Consider the following 14051-nt stretch of genomic DNA (forward strand, 5'->3'; position numbering starts at 1 on the left):
AAACAGTGTAACCTTCTCTTAACGAGGTTGATTTCAAACATGGTTAAGGTTATAAAGTTTTCGGAATAATTTTGTTAATAATGGATGAATATCAAAATGAAGATTTAGTTGAAACTCCTGGTTTGGGTTGTTCTCTGGAAAGGTTTACAGAATGGAAGGAAATATTAGACATGGTGACGTCTTTGAAACTACCTGAAAATGAACAATTACAATCTGCTGATCTGAGGGACTCAGAAAAATCTTATGAAAGATTTAAGTACATTGTCAATTTATATAAAGAACAACCTCATCTACTTGATCCATATCTTGAACAAATTTTAGATGAAATAATAGCAATAGTGAGAAGTGACGATATTTCAGCAAAGAGAAAACATCAAGCTTTTCAGTATATGCAGTTGATAAGCAATGTTAGAGGATTCAAGAAAGTTGTCCAACATTTACCCCATGCCGTAAGTAGGATATGAAATTTATGAACACAAAAAGTAGTATAAGTGGAATTTGATTCATAATTTCTTTGTGTCTAGGCTGCAGATTTGGAGCCTGTGCTGACAATGTTAGAGTTGCAGAATGAAAATGATATCAACCTTTGGGAAACACGTTACTGTTTATTGCTTTGGCTATCGATAATAGTCAAGATTCCGTTTCACATGTCAAGACTTGATGATGTTGGTATAAGTGAAGAGAAAAAAGTATTAAACAGGTCTTAATTTTTTTTTGTTTTTACAGTTTTCACTCAGCTCTTGAACTAAAATACGTTTCTTCCACTAGAGTTAATATTTGTAAAAATTACTTGGAAATGCTTCTTTCTATAAGAACTTTTTTTTTTGTAGGCTTGTGGAAATTTGTAAAAAGTATATTATGGTAGGTGATGTTTGCAAAGATGCATGTGCGTTTCTTATATCTCATTTTTTAACCCGATTGGATACAAAGGAAAAACATTTACCTGAATTTATTAATTGGACTTCGAATGTAAGTGTAAGAAAGATATTAGTTATGCTCCCAAAGTTCAAAACGTTTGGTATTTCAACGTTCGACACTAACTTGCAAATATACATTTCTTTTAATTAGTGGATTACACAGAAAGACATTAGTTGGAAAAGATTGGGGCCGTTAACTGCTATTGCTGCGCTCCTAAAGTACGGTAAACGGGAAGATTTACTGCAATATGCGAATAACCTACTAAAAACAATGCAATCCATGGGATGGAAACAAGAACCTTATAGATTATCTCGAAAATTGGCTATCAAAATTGTACAGAGAATAGGTAAATTGTCCAGATGTTCATAGATTATTTTTACAAATGTTTAGAGCCGTACTCTTGTTTAATTATTGATTTAATTCAAGGACTTACGTATCTGAAACCAAGGGTGATTTCGTGGCGTTATAAGAGAGGTGGTCGAGTACTAGACAAGATAAGCGATCCTAGTGGTCAAGAAGATATTGTTGGCAAAGGTCTTGCTAAAGTTAAAGTACCAGAGATAACCTGCTTAGAATCTGTCAAAGGTGTTTGCAATGTTGAAGATAAAGAAGAAGAAGAAGAATACCAAGAAGTGCCGGAGGAAATAGAGGAGATTATTGAGGAATTGATGTATGGTTTGAGGGATCCAGATATCACTGTCAGGTAATTTTCATTTGGTCCTTTGGATTTTTTTTTCTTTTTCAATTAATACCGTTTAAAGGCTTTTGTCTCTTAAGAAATTTCATGGGGCAAAGAAGCTCATGCCTCAATTAATACATCTGCAAGTGCATCTAAGTTATCTGGAGAGGCGAACGCATATGCAACTGGTATTAGAGTTTATTCCAACAGGCTCACTTGGATTCATGTCGGCCATAAACTTGCCATGCGCCTGATTTGTGTTGTTCCTCTAAATAACGTTTAACATCCTGGCTCTATGAGGTCGAACATTATCGCCCACAAGAGTGAAGCTTTTCCAATTTCTTATTAAGGGCCTGATGATATTACGCAGATATGTTTCGGCGGTCACGCGTTCACCTATTATTGCGTACAATATCAACTTTGATTATTCGAAATCCCTGCCCTGACCTGTACTGAACCTCCTCTTTAAGAACGTAATGGTTCAGTCAAAATTGCATTTAATAGCTGGTTTTATTTTCTTCACACTCTGAAACGTCGATCACAGTTGTTACGAACTAATATCGATTCGACAGAAAATAAACAACAGTCCTATTTCTCCTCAGCCTTATCAAGATTAGTCGAGATGCTTTATGTATCTCGTTTAAAAATAATAATACAAAAAAAAAAAATTCTCGCTGGTCTCTTTGCTCTCAAACTGTTTCCAACTTTGCGTTGAAATGCGGAATCCCATTGCGTCCTCAAAAGAGCATTACAGTTGTCGAGTTGTGGCAGTTGGTTGTTTACTGTCTGGATTTTTAAATAACGATCATGCTGTTGGCTATTTTATCTAACTCGGCCTTCAGCATGTTTATATTAAGTAGTGACCGTTCCCTGGTACCTTGACCATGATTTACCGATTATTGTGAGAAAGCAACTAAGCCTTTGGCCAACACACTGAGAATAATCTAACCCTAAAAGAGCCACGACCATTCCTCCTGATTCTTCGTAAATATATTTACAAAACTGTCTAGTGCGTTGTCTGAGTAATGTTAGTGAATAATTTGATATATTAATGGGATCAAATCCCATAAATCTTGAATTTTTGCCAGTGATCCAATTCAATTAGTTAGTAGTTTATATAAACGATAATCTTTGCTACCAGCTGAAACAAATATTCACGAGTCTTACTATATACCGAAATAATAGCCCCGGCTCAATGAGGTTATAGGGCGATCTCTTTGTATTGCATCTGATTTAAATTCTCTAAAAGTTCTTCCTATAAACCAAGAATACAAAGCTTATAATTAGCAATGAATATAGACTTATCACCTAATCAATACAGAAAACACGTTGAAAATTAAATTATGAGTTACTCCAGATTACTATCTCAATAGAAAATGTACATATTTGTACCGTTATCCATCATAAGCAATAAGAAAAACCTATTCAAATGACTTACCGTTTCAGCTCAAGAATATTAATTTAAAAAAATTAATGTTATTCCGATCCTCTATTGGAAATAATTTGATCCATTTTCAGTATATATTTCTGGTGGAGTAAGTGAAGCTGCTGATTTAACTATCAGTTGCTACCGAAGCGTAGATAAACAATAAAGATTGTTTTTATAAGATCATTTCATTTCATAAGATCTCTATCATTGCCAAATAAAACCTTTGGCTTAATTTTGTGTTCCTTAGATGGTCAGCTGCAAAGGGAATAGGACGTGTAATGGGCCGAATGAACAGGCAGTTTGGAGACGAAGTGATTGGACATGTTTTGGAGCTTCTTACTCCAAGAGAAAATGACAGTGCTTGGCATGGTGGATGTCTAGCTTTAGCCGAATTTAGTTAGTACAGTTATTATGATTTGATGAAGTTATAAGAAACAGTTATATACATTTTTTATTTTACTAAATTCCCAGGTTTTGAATAGTTTCTTCAGAACTGAAGTAATTTTTTAAAATCTATTACCATTGCTTTTTGTTTTAAATAATGTTAAAAATCATTAGGCCGTAAAGCTAGTAAAACCTGTGATTTTTTCTATTCAGCGAGCACATTTCAGACAGCTTAAACTTCTTTTTGAACATTTCCATTAGAAATTTAATTTCAGTTTATTTTCTTATCAACTTTATGCTACAAAAATAAGAAGAACATATTTTGCACATTACATTGTGTGAATTGATGTTTTAAATTTTCTATCCCTGACCTAATGGTGTCAATTTGTTTGATTTTGGTTAGAAGATAGCTATAATTTACACGTCAAGAAAAAATTGTTAATAAAAGAATTAATTCGAATGAAAATAGAAACTAAATCATCCAATAAGCTACTAAAAGATAGTAAATTTATTCTTTCAAAATTTGTGATTTAGTTAGAATAATACAAATAATACAAACTATATAGCTACTTTACATGAATTTTGTTAAACCTTTAATTTTCCTAAATTCACAAATATTGCAGTTTCATCACTTTGAGACAGAGCATTACATTATTATTACTGCTTTATACTATTTACTTAATCAATAATTTGATAATTTCATCCTAATTAAGGTCATAATCTTCCTTTTTTTCTTTAATAACAGGTAAGCGAGGCTTATTATTGCCAAGCCGACTTCCTGAAGTAATGCCTCTTGTGAGACGAGCTCTAGTTTATGATGAACCAATTGGTTACACATCAGTAGGATCACATATTAGAGATGCTGCGTGTTACGTTGCATGGACGTTTGCACGAGCATACGATAGTGTAGCCTTTGGACCATATGTCAACCAGTTGGCCACTTCACTTGTCATAACATTTTGTTTTGATAGAGAGGTAAGTATATGGAAGTACATTTCATACAATTATTTAATCAAATATTTAATTCATCTCAGTTTCGCATTCTTCATTTTGTAGGTTAATATTAGAAAAGCTGCAGCTGCAGCATTTCAAGAACACATTGGAAGGCAAGGTACTTTTCCTCACGGAATCGAAATACTTACCAACGCTGATTATTTTGCTGTTGGTGTTCGGAATAATTCTTTTTTAAACATCAGGTTATTAAATTTTATAACTTATTATACATTCCCTTATTAAAAATGTAAGAGAAAAATGTAATGCTTACATGTAAGAGACTAGTAATTAAGAATTTATATTAAAATTCATCAAACAAAAAGATACAATGTAAACATTCTGAAATTGTAATACCCATTTACTACTGCAATTGTGCAGAATTCCCGCTTTCTAGATATATTTAAGATGAAGTTATAAGGTGATCATGTTTGGGACCTGTTCATTTTCTTCATGTTTTGAATTGCTATATCTCCTGTCGAGGGATTTCAGTATGCTAACCACTAATAACCTATTATTTCGGTATTTCCTTAACCTGTGATCTCAAAAACTAGTTTAGACATCAAAGATAATATTAGTATGGATAAGAAATAAAAGTTTGCGGTTTAAAGTGGGTCAGGAAGCTGTCAAAATTTGCTAGGGTAATGTTAGTATCATTATTTGACAGTAAATGATGGACTCAAATAGGACTAGGGCTCTCAGACTATCTGTTCTTAGGCATTTGTCTAATAAATGTTCTCTTAGACTTTTTCCACATAATATGAGTTGAAAATATCCTTTCTTTTATGTTTCAAGTGTATTCATTGCCCAATTTGAAGAGTATACTACTTCAATGATAGATCATCTGGTGGAGAGGAAAACAGAACATTGGGATATTGCTATGCGTGATTTAACTGCTAAAGTTAGTGATCATTTATTTATTCTTGATAGTTTTTTTTTTTTTTTTTAACTTATTAATAATAACAATCTAACAACTTGTTATAGACGTTACATAATTTGACGAAACATGCACCACAATACATGGTTGAAATTGTTTTACCAACGCTGATTCAGAAATCAAGATCACTAGATGCCAATATAAGACATGGCTCAATTATCTCTGTTGGTGAAATCGCGCATGCTCTTTCTTTATTGGACAATGTTACTATAGGTATATCGATATATCGTAAACATTTGTGATTTATGTAAAATTAGCCTCGACTGGAACATTATAATTTCAACTTTTTTTTAGAAAATGATATAATTTCTTCCATTGGCGAAATCGTAAGTAAATTGAGAGAACGACATCATTTTAAAGGAATTAGTGGAGAACTCATGAAAATTGCATGCTGCCAATTAATCCACAAATGTTCTCTTGCAAAAATGGAATTTAAAAATAACGATGAAGTTATAGGTAATAATTTATTTAAATGCTTAAAATTTAAAAGTAAGTAGCATGCATTTTTATTAAGTTATTTGAAGTTTTATTATAATTATTATAAAAAATAACCTTGCGAACCTCAAAATAAATGGATCAAATAAAACTAACAAATTATGAATCTTGCCAACTCGTGAAACATTTTAAGAATGTCATTTGGTCGGTCCTGACAAAGAAATTTTAAAATTTATTCCTCGCCCACTACTTTTCTGGAAGTTTAATTGTATATAACGATAGTTGCAAACGTATTTTCGAACTTAACTTGAAAATTAATGAAATGGAGTTCCTTTAGAGGTAGTACTCCAAACTCCAGTCCAAACTATATTTTTTTTTTTTGTCATTTAATAAACAAATTAAACATTTCTCGTAAAATAAGTACCCAAAGAGTTATGAAACTGAGTTCGACTTCCGGTCAAAACCTTGGTTAACCATTAATGGTTAATGTGCAAACAAGACCACAAACACAATAAATAAATTGAGAAAATTAAGTAAAAGTAATAATGTCTATTGTAACGTGAAAATTCCCAGCAGAAAGATGCATTCAAACTAACCACTTGTTAGTTTTTCTTTAATAAAGGGATTGCCTTAAATTTTATCAGAGTTCATGATTAACTAATTTTATTGCATTTATTTATGAATCCTTGACAACTTACAATTCACATGTTAAATCTTGTTAAATTTAACATTCATTCAATTCAATTCATTTGAATTAATGTTTGATAAGTTGTTATTATTTTTTGTGCGTTATACATTTAAAACAAAAACAGAAATGAATACTACATGCGGTGTGTAACTTATTCCAATATGACAACAAATTTGCTTTTATTCAGAATAGGTATCTGTAGATATAAGAACTGTTGAGGGTACTAGGTTCTATTTTTGGTCAAACGCATTCAATTTTAATTAATTTAATAAATTAATATATTTATTTTAAATTAATAAAATTTAAATTTAAGTTTAATAAATTAATTATAATTAAAGGAAGAGAAGTTTCTTAAAGGTTAAAATCTTGAAAACAAATGTAGTTATAGTTGTGTAGATTTATTTTCAAAAATGTTTAATTTATGTAAATATATTTTTTTGACTGATGCTCATCTTAAATTACATGTATTTTCAGACGATTGGCAAGGCCTGCTGAATGAGTGCCTTTGTCATGAGGTGGCTAATATTAGAAGTAACGCTGCGATTGCTTTAGAAGCCCTTTGTTCTCAGTATTATCAAAATGGTGGTAAAGCTAATCAAGCAAAATGTATGGAAATTATTAAATTATATACCAGTAATTTAGCAGCCAACGATGAGGTTACCAGAGTGGGCCATGCACTGGCTCTGGGTAAGTTATTTTTATTTATCGATTAAATCGAATATGACAAGAAAAGTGAAAACGATAAAGAGTTCAGAGTTTGTTTTTATTTACTAGCTGCGACCTTATTATACTTAAAACTTATTTCTATTTATTTATATTTCAATTTAAGGCGTGTCAACATCTGTTGGTGCCCGAAGGTTTTTTTGATAGATAGATAGATAGATAAGAAATTTTATTTTACATACAAAATACATACATATACACACAGTGGAGTGCCAGTTTAGAACTATAACCTCCAGACATAGTTTCTGTACAAACAAATTTATTAAATTACATTACATACTAAGGGGAAAACAATGAAAAATCTCCAGCTTATAAAGGTTTTTTTCAGTGCACTACCGGTAACTGCACAGTGTTCTCTTTTTTCAGACAACACGGTTCATTATCGGACACTGAGCTGTAAGAAGCTGAAAGACAAAATCTATGGGCCAGTAGCTGGATTCGTACCTGGCATCTCCGCGTTGCAATTTAATCACACTTATATTTTCCTTCACTTATAATTTTTTTTTTTATCATTTCCTCTGCTAGGCGCCGGGTGTTGGTCTAGTAGTCAAGAGCGCGGCTTTATAAGTAGGGGATCCCCAGTTCGAATTTCGCGTATGACTACTTTTTATTCGGTAGAAAAAATTGTTTATAGTTAAGTATGAGCTTCCGCCCCCGTCCGCGACACCTAATTGGTAGTTGGACGTTAAGCCCCGTCTTGAAAAAATAGGCGATTAGTTTACTTTGCTTTCCCCCTGCCAAAAAGATTGCTAATATCTGAGCAGTTTTCCATCGATTCAGAAAATGCTGTATCAATCACCGTTCAATTAACTGCAAAAGCTCAAAAATCGAAGTGCGACACTTATTATTTTATTTATATATGTACATATATTTTTTTTCAGGCTCTATTCCTTCAATGATACTGATGGGATGGGTAGATATAGTCATAAATAGTCTTATTCGATGTACGCTAATTACACCAAACACTGAGAAGTGGGTAGATAGCAGACGGCATGCTATAAAAGCTCTTACTTCTGTTTGCTCTAATGTAGGCATTGCTGACATTGGTTAGTGTACTTATTGAAATACATTCGTGTGATAATCACAATTGAATTCTATTTTCCAACTTCTTTTCTTAATGTCAAAAAAATTAATTAACTTGTAGATCCTAAGAATTCTTGTCAAGCTCACGTATTAGATGTTCTTCTGTGTTTTACTGAAGGCCTTACTGATTATACTAAAGATGATAGAGGAGATACAGGAGCCTGGGTAAGGGAAGCCTCAATGACCGGATTGCAAGTAAGATTTAATATATTTTATAAAACTAAAACAATAAAAGTTTTATAAAACTAAAACAATAAAAGTTTTATAAAACTAAAACAATAAAAGTTTTATAAAAATAAAACAAAAGTTTCATAAAATTAAAACAAAAGTTTTATAAAAATAAAACAAAAGTTTTATAAAAATAAAACAAAAGTTTTATAAAAATAAAACAAAAGTTTTATAAAAATAAAACAAAAGTTTTATAAAAATAAAACAAAAGTTTTATAAAAATATTGCTATTATCATTATTAGCCGTAACAATCATTCCTAAGTATTTGAAACTGTCCCCCCGTTCGTATTGTATTCACTGTATTTTATACTCTTTCACTTATTTTTGTATTTCTTTTTCTTGGATATATAACACCAACTTGATATGTAGTGTAACTTGATATGTAGTGAATCCTCTTGCCCAGGGTGTAATATTTGCTTCTTTTAATTCTTCTGAATTTATTCATTTAGGACAGGGGTCGGCAACCTATAGTAGAGAGCCATTTCTCCTTAAATAATTTTAATAAATCTTACCAAGAGCCGCAAGGATGATAATGTACAAAACTCTGTAGATCATTTGTATTCACAATTTTTGTATTTTATGAAATTTAATAACATTTAAATGTTTTATATATTTGTTTTCACATATTGTTATTAAATAAACAAGTAAATAATAACTAAACCTGTGTTTAAATGAAAATGGCGGCAGTCCTGTATATTACTTACTGAATTTTAATATAATTCTATTCCATTTCAAACTTATCACATTTAAAATTCTTTTTGAAAAAATATCTTTACTTTAATAAATGAAATTTTCATTTATTTCAATAAAATTGAAATATACAATGTATTTTGGGCAGGCTGAAGAGCCGCGGGTTGCCGACCCCTGATTTAGGATGACATATTAATCTTTGGAGCACGGGAACACATCAGACCCTATTATGAATTATATGAAATTCTTCGAATTTATTTATTTTAAGGTGTTACTTCAGCTGGTTAACAAAGAAGCTCCACAATTATTAACGGAAGAAGTAGTTCGAATATCAATGTGCAGAATATCTCAGCAAGCTGTAGAAAGAATTGATAGAACGAGAGCATTGGCCGGAACGGTTTTCTCCAATTTGCTTCATAAGTTAGAATCACCAGTTTATCTATTTGACAATTTCATTTAATTTTAGACACTTAATTTTAGCCATTTAAAAAAATGGAACCTTCTTTAACCTATTTTAATTCTCATAAATATCTAGGCAATGTATGATATCCGACTTATTTATTTTAAATTTATCTCTTGTATTTTCCTTTTTCAGTAGTCCAGAAATACCTTATATCCCTGAGAGAAAGGCCGTAATAGAGATTTTTCCAGAAGAGGAGTGTAAAAATGAAATCAACTGGTTATCACATTCGGACACATTCCCAAAATTTACACAAATGTTAAATTTACCTTCCTACACGGAGTCTTTACTTTTAGGTCTTATTGCCTCTGTTGGAGGTCTTACTGAAAGTCTGGTAAGTTATTTACTTTAATCATTAAAAAAAAAAATCCCATAACTTTCTAAAAGTTTTCTTTATATCTTTACTAATTGTCAGTTGGTTCACGTTCCAGAACTTCTCTTTTTTTTTTGTCTTTGGCAACTGGTGACTTTCTAACCATTTTTTGCCTCTTTTAATACAGGCCTTTCCTATGCGTTGTTAGTTGATCCTTAAGAGCTTAAAATAAATAAATGTCTAATAATGGGCACGTCTCACACGCGAAATCTCTGCAAGGGATGCACTACTGAGTAGCACTACTAAGGAAATTGATTTTAAGAAGGAATTATATGAGTATATAATTCCTTCTTAAAATCAATTTCCTTGAAAATAATTTAAAAAACCGAAAGGAATGCCTGAAAGAAAGAGTTTACATTTCTAGATAATATCTATCTGATATAATATTTATCTAAATGGATGTAATAAATAAATAAATAAGTTATATCGTATACTGCTGTTGAAAGAAATCGTTTTAAGGGCTGATACAGTAACTTGATTTTCTTCAAACTTAAAATGTTAGCAACGTATTTTGTTCTGTAATTGTTTAATTAAACTTAAAGTTGTCCAGAGGTTGTAATTCTGATTACGTAATAAGCTGGCACGATAGAGAAAAGCTAATCACAACCCAAACCCAAAACTGTCCCGGTTGATTAAAAGTTTCATTACAGCTACTTACAGCCTTTTTTGAATGGTTGTTTACAATCATTATACCCAATTTAAAGAAAATTGTTTTTCGAAAAAATTGCAGAAAATTTAAATTCGTTGATTCTTTGACCTAACTTTACATTTATAACCTTATAATTCAATCAACTTAATTTCCCTCAATTCGTGTGCTTTCTAACTTAAGTTTAGAGTTTAGGTAACTCAAGTCTCTTAACACCGAATATTTATTCCGTCTGTGACTTTTAAAAAAGAAATTAACTTTTATAATTGACAATTATAAAGGTAAGTATTAAATAATTAGTATAACAATAAAATACTCTTTAAAATTTTATATATTTTTTTATTTTGGCATACTTTATGATACCCTCAAAAAACCCACTTACTCTCTCACCATTTGTTCTGAACAGCATCCCCACGTCAGCGGTCTTCCCATCTTACCTACATCTAATCTCCTCTTCTCATTTTTTTAAACATGGTTAAACCACATACTTCTGATGATCCTCCTTCTTGCTAGCATTGCACGTCCAATTTGCCTCTTATAGTTTCAGTCCTTACACTCAATCTTGAGGGTCATTTCACGATTTACATGCTTGTCTATCGTAGTCCACTATTCTGTTCCAAATTTATACATAGGCTTTGTTGTTATATTCGTTCGATTTAAATACTCCCAGGTTAATTTTAATTCAAACGATATTCTATTATTACAAAAAGTTGTGCCTCATGCAGTACATGTTGCTCAGTTTTAGAGTACCATTATCGCCACTTCTTTCCACCAAGCATTTCATTTTATTCAGTGAACTTTGAAAAAAAACTTTTGCATTCAGGACCTATCTCCGTTTATTGAATCGTGCCTTCTCTCGCTTGATTAATACTCATTTTGACAAATCAGTAACTGATGGTCTTGCCACACCTGCTTGTTCCCTACCTGAAGTTTTTTTTAAAAATTCACTTTGTTAAAGTTGTAAGAATATTATTATTTTACAAATTTTATAAATACTTTTTCATCTCTTTTTTTTTAAGGTGAAAACGTCAAGCAAATGTTTATTTGATTATCTTGCCACAAAATCTGAAAATGAACTAACAAGAATCTGTGAACTTATTGTAGCAATTTATGAATCTAATATGAAAGTAGATCGTATACTTTTACCAATGCTTAGCTTTCTAGAAAAAATTTTATCTTCAGGAGTCATTAAACCAGTTTTAGAAGACAACTCGTCAAATTTTGCTAAAAATATTTTTAATATTACAAAGACGGCTGTGGCTGGTAGTTTAGATAAAAATAAACTTTTAGGATCAGTCGATTTGTATTGTCAATTAATACAGGTAAGTGTATTAATATAGATAAAAATTATGGCCTATATCTATGCATGTTTGTTTGTTTGTGACATATTTATTATGTATCTTTTCATTTTCCAATATTTTTGTTTATAATTTGAATGTGACCTTTCTAAAATTGAAACACGATGTACTTACCATTGAACTAATTCCTTTCCTCATCCAACTATTTTAATTCCGAAAAGGGTCTGAGGAATTCTTAACATTTTAACTTATTGGAAAAAATCTGTCGGCAAAAGAAACTGTAAGTAACTGAAAGTTTATTCGATTTTCAACAACAAAAGCTTCTGTGAAGTTATTTCCTTTTAACTAGCGTTTTATATAATAATAATAATAAAAAAAAAAACATTAAATTATAAAAAACTGAGAACAAACTGTGCCCTTTAACCTTGAAGGTTATGAAAATAGTCGGAATTCTTTTAGATTTTATCAATGGCCGAATTATTCTAGTTTTAAAAGTTATATCAATTAATTTTTATCTAATTAATTATGCTTAAATGACCTTTTTTCCCCCAGGTTCGTGGAGAAGTGTGTAGACGTGCACTTGGGCGCACACTAATTCTTCTTTGCCATAGATTTGGTTGGCTGCGCAAAGCAACAGCTGTCAAACTTTATGAAGCTTTAATACTATATGGTGAAGATGAAGAAGAATTTTGTTCAGCGGACAAATTAGATACGGCAATGGCAATACTATCGGAGACTGAATGGAGTATTATACCTGTAGAAGAAGCTAGACCGATTAGGAATAAATTATGTGAAATATTTGGCCTTGCTATTCCTACTTTAGTGTCTGTTGTCAAATCGTAACATGAATTTAATTATACTTCCTTCTTATATATATATATATATTGCAATATTTGTAAATAAGATATTCATGGCTTTAACTTAGTAATTAGGAATTGATTACTTATTTTATTTAAGTAACAACTTGTAAAATTACGCTTATTTATATTCAAGTAGTTGAAAGTTTTTTTTTATACAGCTATATTAAGATCCTTTTTTATTTTGTGGAAGCGGGCTTATTAATAATTTGTGAAGTACTTGAGATTAAACAATTATACTTTATAAAATATAGTTAATGTTAGTAGTCCAAATCTAGTGACATCGAGAACTAATTTTTGCATATGTAAAGACTGAGACTTTAAACCCGGAGAGTAGACACGTAATAAGAAAAATATATTGGGAAAACTGACGAAATTTAATAACTAGATTAACTATTTGTTATCTAGTCCTTTTTTTTTCCCAACGGTTGAAGAATCTCTCGCTCGAATAAAATGCTACAAATTGGGATTACTTTGCATGAAGAAAAGGATGCTACCAAAATTAAAATGAAATGAGTTGCGAAGAAATAAATAGGTTGCATCGGTAAACTGATTAGAACGATAGCAAGATAAGATATTTCTTACATCATTCTAAAATGTCAGCAGTAGGAAGTGAGAAATTCGTTGTATCTAAAAATGTATATATTACTGAAAAAAATATTTATACGAATTTATACGTAATTTCGAAATACAAAGAAAAACTGTCAGTTAACTCTCAAAATAGTCCGTTAAAAACCAATATTTAAAAAAGAAAACTTCATTAATAAAACATCTAAATACCTTATTCTAAATACAATGGTCACGTCAATTTGATATTTTTAGCTAAACCTTATGTCGAGTCCACCATAATAGACATATCAGAATGCAGCATTTTGCCCAAAACAGATTGTGCATACCTCAGTAACGAAAAAATACTCCAAAGTATTGCAAGGCATCTATTTATTCTGTAGGCTTAAAAAGAGACCCACTTTACTGAACAACTCTTTCTTTTATTTATATTTGTTTATTATTGTATTATAAGTAATGAAGAAAATTTCATCACTCCAATGAAAAATTATTTTTTATTAAATATCGTTATAAATTCATCAAAATTCAGATTAATTCAATGAATTGTTAAAAATATCTACAAAACTTATTAATATAATCAATTAATTCGTATTGTTACTAACCGTAAAATTTGCTTTTGCAAATTATTGTGCTTAAAAATAGTAAAACTTAAAAAATTTGTTAGC

The 14051-nt window shown here is 30.7% G+C and overlaps 1 protein-coding gene and 1 long non-coding RNA gene across 2 annotated transcripts; one reads left to right on the forward strand and one right to left on the reverse strand.

Moving 5' to 3' along the window:
* On the forward strand, positions 1 to 13605 carry Tbcd (tubulin folding cofactor D). The gene is made up of 18 exons (XM_074129213.1): positions 1 to 449; positions 525 to 700; positions 831 to 969; positions 1069 to 1264; positions 1345 to 1621; positions 3274 to 3422; positions 4156 to 4385; positions 4467 to 4606; positions 5196 to 5301; positions 5385 to 5550; positions 5632 to 5793; positions 6935 to 7147; positions 8065 to 8229; positions 8328 to 8461; positions 9454 to 9605; positions 9781 to 9979; positions 11684 to 11986; positions 12515 to 13605. The coding sequence occupies exons 1-18, from the start codon at positions 81 to 83 to the stop codon at positions 12803 to 12805; spliced, it is 3567 nt and encodes a 1188-aa protein (XP_073985314.1). The 5' UTR covers positions 1 to 80; the 3' UTR covers positions 12806 to 13605.
* LOC141454698 (uncharacterized) lies at positions 11536 to 12263 on the reverse strand. Its single transcript, XR_012458903.1, has 2 exons — positions 12137 to 12263; positions 11536 to 11588 (listed from the first exon to the last, which is right to left on the reverse strand). It is a non-coding gene; the product is annotated as an uncharacterized lncRNA (long non-coding RNA).
* Positions 13606 to 14051: the final 446 nt, after the last annotated feature.

Source organism: Rhodnius prolixus, unplaced genomic scaffold, assembly GCF_049639745.1.
Source record: "Rhodnius prolixus isolate KJV_2025 unplaced genomic scaffold, Rpr scaffold_9, whole genome shotgun sequence".
In the NCBI taxonomy this organism is placed as follows: Eukaryota; Metazoa; Arthropoda; class Insecta; order Hemiptera; family Reduviidae; genus Rhodnius; species Rhodnius prolixus.